General features: G+C 45.3%; 1 protein-coding gene across 3 annotated transcripts in view; it reads right to left on the reverse strand.

The window, feature by feature from the left end:
• The window catches only part of LOC139382024 (disks large homolog 5-like), a 152,594-nt gene that overhangs the window by 45,488 nt on the left and 92,325 nt on the right, over positions 1-14,781 (reverse strand). For all 3 annotated transcript variants that reach the window (XM_071125952.1, XM_071125953.1, XM_071125954.1), the window contains exons 12-19: positions 8,019-8,203; positions 7,609-7,734; positions 7,172-7,304; positions 6,838-6,965; positions 6,528-6,703; positions 5,101-5,204; positions 2,924-3,016; positions 311-754 (exon numbers count right to left, since the gene is read on the reverse strand). In XM_071125952.1, the coding sequence (XP_070982053.1) occupies positions 311-754; positions 2,924-3,016; positions 5,101-5,204; positions 6,528-6,703; positions 6,838-6,965; positions 7,172-7,304; positions 7,609-7,734; positions 8,019-8,203 (1,389 nt within the window). The remainder of the gene's footprint in view (positions 1-310; positions 755-2,923; positions 3,017-5,100; positions 5,205-6,527; positions 6,704-6,837; positions 6,966-7,171; positions 7,305-7,608; positions 7,735-8,018; positions 8,204-14,781) is intronic.

Consider the following 14,781-nt stretch of genomic DNA (forward strand, 5'->3'; position numbering starts at 1 on the left):
TCCCTCCGTCTATTCATCCATTCCTGCCCCCTCCAACCATCCATCCATTCTTCCCCTTCCCTCCACATCCCTCCAACAATCCATCCATTCACCCCCCCCCCCACATCCCTCCAACCAACCATCCATTCCTCCCCCTCCCTCCACATCCCTCCGTCTATTCATCCATTCCTCCCCCCTCCAACCATCCATCCATTCTTCCCCTTCCCTCCACATCTCTCCAACCATCCATCCACCCCCCCCCCTCCCTCCACATCCCTCCATCTATCCATCCATTCCCCACCCCCCCTCCACCCATCCTTCCAAGACCAACCTGCAGGGTAATACAGTCAGAGGCCACAGGGGTGAAGGTGAGAGGTCGTCTGCTGTGTGACTCCCCTCTCCTGTAGCAGTAGTCCTGGTGGAGCTCTGGGGACCCCAATGGCCCTGAACTGACTGGGCTGTTCTGCAGACAGCTCCCCCTGTGGGATAGAGAGCGGGAGTACATGGAGCTACTGGAAAACGGCTTGTGCTGGCAGATGGAGCCACCTCTACTGTTGTTGTCTACTGCTACAACGTTGCTATGACTCCTGTCTTTGTTGGGATGGTTGTGTCTCTCTCCACCACTGGAGCCAATATCAGGGCAGAACATGTCTGTCTGGGTAGAGCTGTTGTTGTTCTTGGAGTTCCGGGAGTGCCAAGAGTGGAGCGAGCGGCAGTTGGAGGTCTTCTCTGAGGCGTCTCGCAGGTTTTCAAAGATACTCTGGCCGGAGCAACTCTGAGGGAGCAAACAAGTGGTCACTCATTTCCACTTAGGTTGTTCATAGTGCTGAAATTTGTGACCCAGGAAACATTTACAGAGCATTCAGAAATAATTCATACCCCTTGACTTAATCCACATTTTGTTGTGTTACAGCCTGAATTCAAAATGGATTTCTCTCCCATCTACACACAACACCCCATAATGAACTCTGGCGGCAGGTAGCCCAGTAGTTAGAAGCGTTGGGCCAGTAGCCGAAAGGTCGCTGGCTCAAATCCCAGAGCCAACTAATTGAAAACCGGTTGATGTGCCCTTAAGCAAGGCACTTAATCCTAATTGCTCCAGGGTTGCCATCAATAATGGCTGATCCCTGGCACTGACCCCTCTCTCTGTGGGATTTGCAAAAAAACATGTGAAATAGGACAAATGTAAGCCCCACCTAATTATCTTGTAATAACAAAGTGAAAACATGTTTTTATACATTTTCCCAAATGTATTGAAAATGCCTTACAGTAATATTTCATTTACATAAGTATTCACACCCCTGAGTCAATACTTTATAGAAGCAACTTTGGCGGCGATTACAGCTTTGAGTCGTCTTGGGTATGTCTGTATCAGCTCTGCATATCTGGATTTGGTGATTTTCTCCCATTCTTCCTTGCAGATTTTCTCAAGCGCTGTTAAGTTAGATGGGGAGCAGCAGTGAACAGCAATCTTCAAGTCTTTCCACAGAGGTTCAATATGATTCAAGTCTGGGCTTTGGCTGCGCCACTCAAGGACTTTCACATTCTTGTTCAGAAACCATTTCAGCTTTGCTTTGGCTGTATGCTTGGGGTCATTGTCCTGTTGGAACGTAAATCTTCGCCCCCGAGTGCAAGGTCGTTTTCACTCTGAAGCAGGTTTTCATCAAGGATTTTCCTGTATTTGGCTCCATTGTTCTTTCTATCCTTACCAGTCTCCCAGTCCCTGTCGCTGAAAAGCATCCCCATAGCATGCTGCTGCCACCACCATACTTCATGGTAGGGATGGTGTTAGCGCTTTACATTCAGGCCAAAGAGTACAATTTGTGTCTCATCAGACCACAGAATATTTTGTTTTATGCACTCAGACATTCACGTGCCTTTCTGAAAACTCCAGGCGTGCTGTCATGTTGCCTTTTTCTTAGCAGTGGTTTCTGTCTGGCCACTCTCCCATTAAATCCAGATTGTTGAATTGCTGTAGAGACTGTTGTCCTTCTGACAGGTTCTCCCATCACAGCCAAGGAACTCTGAAGTTCTTGGGTTCTTGGTCACCTCCCTGACTAAGGTCCTTCTTGCCCTGTTGCTCAGTTTAGTTGGATGGCCAGCTCTAGGCAGAGACTAGGTAGTTCCATATTTTTTTCAATTTCCCAATGATGGAGACCTCTGTCCTCTTGGAAACTTTGAACACTCCAGAAATGGTTTTATACCCTTCACCTGATATATGACTCATCACAATTATATCTCAGAGATCTACAGACAGTTCCTTGGACTTCATGGTATAGTTTCAGCTCTGACAGAAACTGTCAACTGTGGGACCTTATACATACAGGTGTGTTTATTTCTAAATCATGTCCAAACAATTGAATTGGTCACAGGTGGAGACGAGTCAAGTTGTAGTGACATCTCAAGGATGATCATAGATGCACCTGAGCTCAATGTAGAGTGTCATAGCAAAGGGGTGTGAATACTTATGCAAAACACTTTGTCATTATGGGGTATTGTGTGTAGATGGGTGAGAAAAAACAAGGGGAATGAATACTTTCTGAAGGCACTAACTGTTTAAAGAAAATAGAGGAAACATTCATGATTATTACTTTCTCATTACTGGCAGGTAGAGTACATGCCAATACGGGTTACTATAATTTAATATCTCAGCTTAATAGACTAAATAAACTTTGTAATTATATGAACCAACCAGTTCCAATACAATAATATATTTCACATTTTCTCAGCCCCCATTACCAGCTCAAGATATTCATTCCACAGCTCATGCTAACATCTATCTATCTATTGCCTACAGCATTGATAACAAAGCCAGTAGATGAAGATATCCCTAATGGCATCCTATTCCCTAATAGTGCACTACTTGTGGCCAAAACCCTGGTCATAAGTAATGCACTACATAGGGAATAGTGTGGCATTTGGGACTCAGACAGCCTTAACTCACCTTGATGAGAGAGACGCTGAGAGCATCTCTGCAGCTCCGCAGTAAAGCTTCACACTCAGACAGTGACTTGTTATCTAGTGCTATTCCATTTATCTGTGGAGGGGAAAATGAGGTCAGCACATCGTATCCAAACAATGTTATAGCAGGGAAGCAAGCAGGTCTTCACTTAAATACTCCCAAGTCCCAAATGGCCTCCTATTCCCTATGTACTGCACCACTTTGCATTACTTTTGACTAGGGCTCTGGTCAAAAGTAGTGCACTATATAGGGAATAGGAGGCCATTTCAGACGCAGACCAAATTATTTATAAATGAATAGAGTCACCACGGTAATATGCAAGCAAACTGTCTGGGGATCCATGAATGTGTTATGAAATGCAATTTAAGATATGATGATGCAAAACTACAAATGGGAGAATCCGGTTGGTCATAAACAACAAGCTGAGATTTGCATACAAAAATATAGTATTAACATGTGACCATGTATTTACAATATACAGTGAGGGAACAGTAAGAGACAGAATAACAACAACAAAATCCAGAAAAACGCATGTCAAAAATGTTATAAATTGATTTGCATTTTAATGAGGGAAATAAGTATTTGACCCCCTCTCAATCACCTGGCTCCCAGGTGTCTTTTATACAGGTAATGAGCTAAGATTAGGAGCACACGCTTAAAGGGAGTGCTCCTAATCTCAGCTTGTTACCTGTATAAAAGACACCTGTCCACAGAAGCAATCAATCAATCAGATTCCAAACTCTCCACCATGGCCAAGAACAAAGAGCTCTCCAAGGATGTCAGGGACAAGATTGTAGACCTACGCAAGACTGGAATGGGCTACAAGACCATCGCCAAGCAGCTTGGTGAGAAGGTGACAACAGTTGGTGCGATTATTCGCAAATGGAAGAAACACAAGAGAACTGTCAATCTCCTTCGGCCTGGGGCTCCATGCAAGATCTCACCTCGTGGAATTGCAATGATCATGAGAATGGTGAGGAATCCGCCCAGAACTACACAGGAGGACCTTGTCAATGATCTCAAGGCAGCTGGGACCATAGTCACCAAGAAAACAATTGGTAACACACTACGCTGTGAAGGACTGAAATCCTGCAGCGCCCGCAAGGTCCCCCTGCTCAAGAAAGCACAAATACATGCCCGTCTGAAGTTTTCCAATGAACATCTGAATGATTCAGAGGACAACTGGGTGAAAGTGTTGTGGTCAGATGAGACCAAAACGGAGCTCTTTGGCATTAACTCAACTCGCCGTATTTGGAGGAGGAGGAATGCTGAATATGACCCCAAGAACACCATCCCCACCGTCAAACATGGAGGTGGAAACGTTATGCTTTGGGGGGGGGGTTCTGCTAAGGGGACAGGACAACTTCACCGCATCAAAGGGACGATGGACGGGGCCATGTACCGTCAAAACTTGGGTGAGAACCTCCTTACCTCAGCCAGAGCATTGAAGGTAAGCATCACAATGACCCAAAACACACGGCCAAGGCAACAAAGGAGTGGCTCAAGAAGAAGCACATTAAGGTCCTGGAGTGGCCTAGCCAGTCTCCAGACCTTAATCCCATAGAACATCTGTGGAGGGAGCTGAAGGTTCGAGTTGCCAGACGTCAGCCTCGAAACCTTAATGACTTGGAGAAGATCTACAAAAAGGAGTGGGACAAAATCCCTCCAGAGATGTGTGTAAACCTGGTGGCCAACTACAAGAAACGTCTGACCTCTGTGATTGCCAACAAGGGTTTTGCCACCAAGTACTAAGTCATGTTTTGCAGAGGGGTCAAATACTTATTTCCTTCATTAAAATGCAAATCAATTTATAACGTTTTTTAAATGCGTATTTCTGGATTTTGTTGTTGTTATTCTGTCTCTCGCTGTTCAAATAAACCTACCGTTAAAATTATAGACTGATCATTTCCTTGTCAGTGGGCAAATGTAAAAAAAATCAGCAGGGGATCAAATACTTTTTTGCCTCACTGTATATATTCATGAAGTATGAGTACTAATCTAGGATTAGGTCCCCACCTATTAATTCATTTGAATCTAAATGGCTAAACTGATCCTAGATAAGCACTCCTACTCATATACGCTTTATGGATACAGGCCCAGGTTTAGTAGCAAAACAATATTAGCTTTCATAATAAAAGCAGGTGTAATGTGATACGTACAGCGATGAGTCGATCTCCAACTGTGAGTGAACCCTCCTTGGTTGCTGGAGAGCCCGGAGTGACCCCAGCTACAAACACCCCACACTCCAGCCCTATACCACTGGCTGGAGGAGGCAGGGAGGATAACGTCACGTCTTCAGCACATACACATTTCATTATCCTCCTCCTCATCACAATCGTCATCATCAATCTAGTGTTGGATACTGATGACAGAAGTTTCATATTTTGCTTTCCATCCAAAAATGGATGATAAGTGCTTGGGCAGGGCGATATGCACTAAGAAAAGAGGGTTCCGCAAGGGTTCTTTGGGAAGAGTGATGGTTCTATGTGGAACCATAATAACTCCAATAACCCTTTGAGCTCTTCAATTATTCTTTGCAGTTCAGAAAATAGTTCTTTGCTCTTTTAGTGACAATTCAAATATAGGGGCGGAGGCTCATTAGAATATTTTGGGGCATGGGTTGCTCACAGCTCTTTTGGTGAAACCGTGAGAGACAGTGTGATTCCAGTTTATCTAATGTGTTGTGTTAAGCTATTACATATTACATATGACAGTGGCCTTGTGTCAATTGAGAACTGATGTCTAAATCACTAGATCTCAAACCTCTCCTCAGGGAGCCCCAGCTGTTCCAGAGATAGCACACCTGATACAACTTGTCAATTAACACAATAATAAAACCTTTGGAATTTTAACAATATAATATGTCTAACCAGAAGAAAAAAAAAACAGTATTGTTCTTCAACTGTTTTTTGTAGAACCTTTGAGATTGAGATAAAGGTTCTGTAAAATAACCATTAAAAAGAGGTATATACGACATCAGAAATGGTTGTAATGACAGCAGAATCCTTTTTGGTGCCCTTTTTTTAATAGTTCTTTATAGCACCATAAAGGTTACATGTTTAACCTTATGAGCATGCTTCTTTATAGAACATTCAAAAAGAGGCACCAAAAAGGGATCCGCTATGGTTACAAGTCAAAGAAGACATATCTGGCTCTTATATAGAACTGTACCTGTACACAGCCAATCTGTAAATAGCACACCCAACTACCTCATCCCCATATTGTTATTTATCCTCTTGCTCTTTTGCACCCCAGTATCTCTACTTGCACATCATCATATACACATCTATCACTCCAGTGTTAATGCTAAATTGTAATTATTTTGTCTCTATGGCCTATTTATTGCCTTACCTCTCTAACCTTACTACATTTGCACACACTGTACATAGATTTTCCTATTGTGTTATTGACTGTATGTTTGTTTATGTGTAACTCTGTGTTGTTGTTTTTGTCGCACTGCTTTGCTTTATCTTGGCCAGGTCGCAGTTGTAAATGAGAACTTGTTCTCAACTGGCCTACCTGGTTAAATCATTTTTTTTTTTTAAATGTTTTTATTTTGTGAGGTTTTGCTGTATATGAGTGATACCTTTGTATCCTGTGAGGTTGATCTCAATAGGAGTGATTAAGCGTCCTCCCAGAGATTTCCTCCTGCGGACCACCATATTGATCACTCCTTCTCCGCTCAGCACTGCCTTCAGAACCTGCTTCCTGTCCTTATTGGTCAGGTCCACATTGTTAATCTTCAACAGCCAATCATTCACTCTGTAGAGAGAAGAGCAACCAATAATTGACTTTGTAGAGAGAAGATGCAACCAAGCAGAACTGTAACCAGTGGATGATTAATAATAACAATATGTTTTTCAAAAGTAGGAAGAAGGCCATTAAGTGTGATTTACCTTAACCTTCCTTCAGCAATACCTCCTCTGTCCACCTTACTCACAAATATCCCACAGTCTCCTGGTAAATATGGCTCATTTATCCCCTCGGCAACGTCAAAACCAAGTGCTTTTAAATCCATGTCCTCCTGAAATAACGTAAATAAAGCATTACTATTTCCTCATTAAAAAGGCGCATCTGATCTAAAATGTGTCCATGGTTTGCTTGTCTGAATATTACTACTGTTTTACTACTGTATTCATTCTTTGTGGTTCAATTCTATTTGGCAATAGCACAAAGTAATGCATGTGGAATTGGCCAAGATAAATAGCTTGGTGAGCGCTAAACACTTACTCTGTTTTTCTCAAACTGCACAACTTCCGTCTCCCACTCCAAAGAGTCTGTGTCGATGGCTGAATCGTGTGAATTATGAGCCATCAGCTGACGAAAACTGGCCTCCTTTTCCAACTGGTCTTCAATCCTTTCTCTGTAGAAAGAGAGAGAAACTTTGAAAACAACCTTTACATTTGAAGACAAACTTGTGCATGTACAGACAGCCAGTCGTTAGATACACATTTCAACCACTAGGTGGCAATAAAACCTGGTTATAAATAACACTGTCTGTCAGAGCACCAAAACCTACAGTACTTCAAATCAAGTTACAGAACTGGCAAAGTTAAATAATAGGGTTCTATTCCTCTGTACTGTAAATAGTTTTCAGAGGTTTATATTCTGATGTGGATTGATGGAGAAATGGATGGATGGAGGATGTAGAAGGATGAATAACTCACTTGAGTTCCTTAAGTTCGCGTGACGCGTCATTTTTCTGTTTCCTGGTATCATCTAGGTTTCTCAATGCATCTGCCAGGTCGCTCACCGCTCGGTCCCTCTCTCTCCTCAGGTTGTCACATAACGTTCTGACAGACACACACACACAGGGCGTCATCTACATTAATTCATACATTGCCTTTCAAGCTTGTCCCATTTTCTGTAAATATCCAATAATCACCCACTCTTCTGTGGAAATTTAAGACCGAGCCTTTCAACTAATTTTTCGGCACTGGCCACTGATCCTTGAGTCTTCAATATCGATATAAAGTGTGTTTCTTAGCTATCATCCTGTTGGCTTCCTGACAGGTTCTAGGGGCCATGTGCTATGGAATGCAAGATGTTTCTCTCTATTTATTCTCTCTCTACTCACCGAATACTCTCTCTCTCTGCCACTATCTTGTCTCTCTCCTGAAAGGCCCAGTCGCGTCGACACTTGGCCACCTCTGCTTCCTGCGTCGCCTCCTTCAGCTCCTGAGACATGGCTTCATACTGCTTCCTCAGCACCTCTATCTCCTTGTTGGCCCGCTCCATGTCCAGGGTTGTCGAGTCTTGTTTCTGATGAGGAGGAAATGGGTGTAGGTTGAAGTTGCCCCTAGATGCTGATCTTGGGTCAGTTTAGTACCCCCCCCCCCCCCCCACTAATGGTTAAGATAAGATTGGGGGTGGGGGAAGCTTATCCTAGATCTTTACATAGGAGAAACTTCACCCCGGAGAGAGGAAATACACAACTATATGACATATGACGAACTTATGACGAACTACACTCAGTGGCCAGTTTATTATGTGTACACCTATCTAGTATGGGGTCAGACACCCCTTTGCCTCCAGAACAGTCTGAATTCTTCAGGGCATTGGAATGTTGCTCAATTGGTATCAAGGGACCCAACATGTGCCAGGAAAACATTCCCTACACCATTACACCACTGCCACCAGCCTGTACCGTTGATATCAGGCAAGATGGGGCCATGTACTCATGCTGCTTACACCAAATCGCAATAGGAACCGGAATTCCTCGGACCAGGCAATGTTTTTCCACTCCTCAATTGTCCAGTGTTGGTGACTGCGTGCCCACTGGAGACGCTTCTTCTTGTTTTTAGCTGATAGGAGTGGAAGCCGGTGTGGTCTTCTACTGCAAGGACCGACGAGTTGTGTGTTCCGAGATGACGTTCTGCACACCACTGTTAGCTTGCACGAATCTTGTCATTCTCCTTCGACCTCTTTTATCAACAAGCTGTTTTCGACCACAGGACTGCCACTGACTGGAGGTTTTTTGTTTGTCGTACAATTCTCGGTGAACCCTAGACACTGTCGTGCGTGAAAAGCCCAGGAGGCCGTTTCTGGGATACTGGAACCGGCACGCCTGGCACTGCCGCACTCAGATCACTAGTTTTGCCCATTCTAACGTTCAATCTGAATGCCTCGATACCAGTCTGCCTGCTTTACAGTACATAGCAAGCCTTGGCCACAAGACTCACTGTCTGTAGGAGCGAACCATTTTCGTGGACATAATAAACTATATATTTCAAGCACACAAGTGCTTTCAGTTAAAAATATTAGGTGAATGTGTTTCCTCATAGGAAAACTGGAATTTAGAGTTAATATTTCAATTCCAACTTCCTGATTTGATTGAATTGAAAATGGAATTGACCCCAACTGACTTGTTGTGTAACATTTTGTTTGAGTGCATCCTATGGATTAGATTATAGATTTGGCTGTGAAGTGGGACAGACGGGGATGTGACGGCTGGTTGTGCTTTTTTCATTCCAGCTGTGCTCACTGTGCTGTGCCCTTAACCCAGGGTAACCCCGCCAAGCAGGTGCCACATAGCAGGGGATTCATAAAAGATTATCCAGCCAGCCACCACGATGGCAACAAGGAATGGGACCATTTTAAAAACAGACAGACATACACCACCAATTCTACCACAGTATTTCTGCATCCCAAATGGCACCCTATTCTTTATATAGAGTGCAATCGGAAAGTATTCAGACCCCTTGACTTTCTCCACATTTTGTTACATTACAGCCTTATTCTAAAATGTATCAAATACTTTTTCCCCCTCATCAATCTACACACAATACCTGATAATGGCAAAGCGAAAACAGTTTTTAGAAATGGTAGCAAATGTATTAAAAATAAAAAAACAGACCCTTTGCTATGAAACTTGAAAATGAGCTCAGGTGCACCCTGTTTCCATTGATCATCCATGAGATGTTTCTACAACTTTATTGGATTCCACCTGTGGTAAATTCAATTGACTGGACATGATTTGGAAAGGAACACACCTGTCTATATAAGGTCCCACAGTTGACAGTGCATGTCAGAGCAAAAACCAAGCCATGAGGTAGAAGGAATTGTCCGTAGAGCTCTGAGACAGGATTGTGTCGAGGTAAAGATCTGGGGAAGGGTACTAAAAATGTCTGCAGCATTGAAGGTCCCCAAGAATACAGTGGCCTCCATCATTCTTAAATGGAAGAAGTTTGAAACCACCAAGACTCTTCCTAGAGCTGTCTGCCCAGCAATCGAGGGAGAAGAGCCTTGTTCAGGGAGGTGGCCAAGAACCCGATGGTCACTCTGACAGAGCTCCAGAGTTCATCTGTGGAGATGGGAGGACCTTCCTGAAGGACAACCATCTATGCAGCACTCCACCAATAAGACCTTTATGGTAGAGTAGCACATTGGTGCGGCTAGCTTCTGGGTTAAGTAAGCAGTGTGGCTTGGCAGGGTTATGTTTCGGAGGAGGCATGGCTCTCGAGTAAAGGGTCAGAATACTTATGTAAATGTGATATTTCAATTTTTTTTTTTTTTTATGAATTTGCTAAAATGTTGTTTTGACATCATGGGGTATTGTGTGTATATTAATGAGATTTTTTTTTTTTTAAATCCATTTTAGAATAAGGTTGTGGACAGGTGTCTTTTATACTGATAACAAGTTCAAACAGGTGCCATTAATACAGGTAAGGAGTGGAGGACAGAGGAGCCTCTTAAAGAAGAAGTTACAGGTCTGTGAGAGCCAGAAATCTTGCTTGTTTGTAGGTGACCAAATACTTATTTTCCACCATAATTTGCAAATAAATTCATTAAAAATCCTACAATGTGATTTTCTGGATTTTTTTTCTCATTTTGTCTGTCATAGTTGAAGTGTACCTATGATGAAAATTACAGGCCTCTCTCATCTTTTTAAGTGGGAGAACTTGCACAATTGGTGGCTGCCTAAATACTTAAGGTCACAGTTATGAAAACTTAGGACACTAAAGAGGCCTTTCTACGGACTCTGAAAAACACCAAAAGAAAGATGCCCAGGGTCCCTGCTCATCTGTGTGAATGTGCCTTAGGCATGCTGCAAGGAGGCATGAGGACTGCAGATGTGGCCAGGGCAATAAATTGCAATGTCCATACTGTGAGATGCCTAAGACAGAGCTACAGGGAGACAGGACGGACAGCTGATCGTCCTCACAGTGGTAGACCACGTGTAACAACACCTGCACAGGATCGATACACCCGAACATCACGCCTGCGGGACAGGTACAGGATGGCATCAACAACCGCCCGAGTTACACCAGGAACGCACAATTCCTCCATCAGTGCTCAGACTGTGCGCAATAGGCTGAGAGAGGCTGGACTGAGGGCTTGTAGGCCTGTTGTAAGGCAGGTCCTCACCAGACATCACCGGCAACAACGTCGCCTATGGGCACAAACCCACCGTCGCTGGACCAGACAGGACTGGCAAAAAGTGCTCTTCACTGACGAGTCGCGGTTTTGTCTCACCAGGGGTGATGGTTGGATTTGCGTTTATCGTCGAAGGAATGAGCGTTACACCGAGGCCTGTGCTCTGGAGCGGGATTGATTTGGAGGTGGAGGGTTCATCATGGTCTGGGGCAGTGTGTCACAGCATCATCGGACTGCGCTTGTTGTCATTGCAGGCAATCTCAACGTTGTGCATTACAGGGAAGACATCCTCCTCCCTCATGTGGTACCCTTCCAGCAGGATCATCCTGACATGATCCTCCAGCATGACAATGCCACCAGCCATACTGCTCATTCTGTGTGTGATTTACTGCAAGACAGGAATGTCAGTGTTCTGCCTTGCCAGTGAAAAGCCCGGATCTCAATCCCATTGAGCACGTCTGGGATCTCTTGGATCGGAGGGTGAGGGCTAGGGCCATTCCCCCCAGAAATGTCCGGGAACTTGCAGGTGTCTTGGTGAAAAAGTGGGGTAACATCTCACAGCAAGAACTGGCAAATCTGGTGCAGTCCATGAGGAGGAGATGCACTGCAGTACTTAATACAGCTAGTGGCCACACCAGACTATTACTTTAGATTTTTACCTCCCCTTTGTTCAGGGACACATTATTCTATTCATCCTGTTAGTCACATGTCTGTGGAACTTGTTCAGTTTATGTCTCAGTTGTTGAATCTTGTTTGTTCATGCAAATATTTACACGTTAAGTTTTCTGAATAAAAACGCAGTTGACAGCGAGCGGACGTTTATTTTTTTGCTGAGTTTATATATATATATATGGAATAGGGTGCAATTTGGGACACAGCCTATGTTTCAGCCTCTCTGCATGTTTCAAAGTGTAACACTGATAGTGGGGAAGTGATGCTGAGCAACAGTAGTAGTGAAGCATTGGGGCATTGAATTATGGTCCAGAGTAAATCAATCCCGTTCCATTCCCTGGGTTTACTGTGGCTGTTGGGCAGTAATGAAGTGCTTTGTAGAGTGGCAGGCAGCACTTTTATACCCACTATGTGTCAAAGTCAGAGACATGCTTTCCACTTCGATTGCTGGGCATTTCATAATGTAGGGATCTTTTGACTTCTACCTCTGTAGTAAATTCTAAAAGACAACCAGAGACAGAAAGCTTGACACAAAATGAAATGAAGCTGGGACAAATGTGTTGTAAGAGCCATGGAGAAGCGCACAGTAGGGGGGGCGGAACATCATTTCAAATCAATTGTAGATGGCAGGTTGACCGCAAGAAGCCAAAACTGTTAGAATATTTGACTAAAGCATAGTAATTTCACACCTTGCTCACATTTGTATACAATCACATCTCCCTATTATTATTAAATTAATCCTGCCTAGCCTGTATGGCCTGACTAGCCTGTATGGCCTGTCTAGCCTGTATGGCCTGTCTAGCCTGTATGACCTGTCTAGCCTGTATGGCCTGTCTAGCCTGTATGGCCTGACTAGCCTGTATGGCCTGTCTAGCCTGTATGGCCTGACTAGCCTGTATGGCCTGTCTAGCCTGTATGGCCTGACTAGCCTGTATGGCCTGTCTAGCCTGTATGGCCTGACTAGCCTGTATGGCCTGACTAGCCTGTATGACCTGACTAGCCTGTATGACCTGACTAGCCTGTATGGCCTGTCTAGCCTGTATGGCCTGTCTAGCCTGTATGGCCTGTCTAGCCTGTATGACCTGTCTAGCCTGTATGGCCTGTCTAGCCTGTATGGCCTGTCTAGCCTGTATGACCTGACTAGCCTGTATGACCTGACTAGCCTGTATGGCCTGACTAGCCTGTATGGCCTGACTAGCCTGTATGGCCTGTCTAGCCTGTATGGCCTGACTAGCCTGTATGGCCTGTCTAGCCTGTATGGCCTGACTAGCCTGTATGGCCTGTCTAGCCTGTATGGCCTGACTAGCCTGTATGGCCTGACTAGCCTGTATGGCCTGCCTAGCCTGTATGGCCTGACTAGCCTGTATGACCTGACTAGCCTGTATGGCCTGTCTAGCCTGTATGGCCTGACTAGCCTGTATGGCCTGACTAGCCTGTATGGCCTGACTAGCCTGTATGGCCTGACTAGCCTGTATGACCTGACTAGCCTGTATGGCCTGTCTAGCCTGTATGGCCTGACTAGCCTGTATGGCCTGACTAGCCTGTATGGCCTGACTAGCCTGTATGGCCTGCCTAGCCTGTATGGCCTGACTAGCCTGTATGGCCTGACTAGCCTGTATGGCCTGTCTAGCCTGTATGGCCTGACTAGCCTGTATGGCCTGTCTAGCCTGTATGGCCTGACTAGCCTGTATGGCCTGTCTAGCCTGTATGGCCTGACTAGCCTGTATGGCCTGTCTAGCCTGTATGGCCTGACTAGCCTGTATGGCCTGACTAGCCTGTATGACCTGACTAGCCTGTATGACCTGACTAGCCTGTATGGCCTGTCTAGCCTGTATGGCCTGTCTAGCCTGTATGGCCTGTCTAGCCTGTATGACCTGTCTAGCCTGTATGGCCTGTCTAGCCTGTATGGCCTGTCTAGCCTGTATGACCTGACTAGCCTGTATGGCCTGTCTAGCCTGTATGGCCTGACTAGCCTGTATGGCCTGACTAGCCTGTATGGCCTGCCTAGCCTGTATGGCCTGACTAGCCTGTATGACCTGACTAGCCTGTATGGCCTGTCTAGCCTGTATGGCCTGACTAGCCTGTATGGCCTGACTAGCCTGTATGGCCTGACTAGCCTGTATGGCCTGCCTAGCCTGTATGGCCTGACTAGCCTGTATGGCCTGACTAGCCTGTATGGCCTGTCTAGCCTGTATGGCCTGACTAGCCTGTATGGCCTGACTAGCCTGTATGGCCTGTCTAGCCTGTATGGCCTGACTAGCCTGTATGGCCTGACTAGCCTGTATGGCCTGTCTAGCCTGTATGGCCTGTCTAGCCTGTATGGCCTGACTAGCCTGTATGGCCTGTCTAGCCTGTATGGCCTGACTAGCCTGTATGGCCTGACTAGCCTGTATGGCCTGACTAGCCTGTATGGCCTGCCTAGCCTGTATGGCCTGACTAGCCTGTATGGCCTGACTAGCCTGTATGGCCTGTCTAGCCTGTATGGCCTGACTAGCCTGTATGGCCTGACTAGCCTGTATGGCCTGTCTAGCCTGTATGGCCTGACTAGCCTGTATGGCCTGACTAGCCTGTATGGCCTGTCTAGCCTGTATGGCCTGACTAGCCTGTATGGCCTGACTAGCCTGTATGACCTGACTAGCCTGTATGGCCTGACTAGCCTGTATGGCCTGTCTAGCCTGTATGGCCTGTCTAGCCTGTATGACCTGACTAGCCTGTATGGCCTGTCTAGCCTGTATGGCCTGACTAGTCTGTATGACCTGACTAGCCTGTATGGCCTGTCTAGCCTGTATGGC

Source organism: Oncorhynchus clarkii, chromosome 23 (genome assembly GCF_045791955.1).
Source record: "Oncorhynchus clarkii lewisi isolate Uvic-CL-2024 chromosome 23, UVic_Ocla_1.0, whole genome shotgun sequence".
NCBI lineage: Eukaryota > Metazoa > Chordata > Actinopteri > Salmoniformes > Salmonidae > Oncorhynchus > Oncorhynchus clarkii.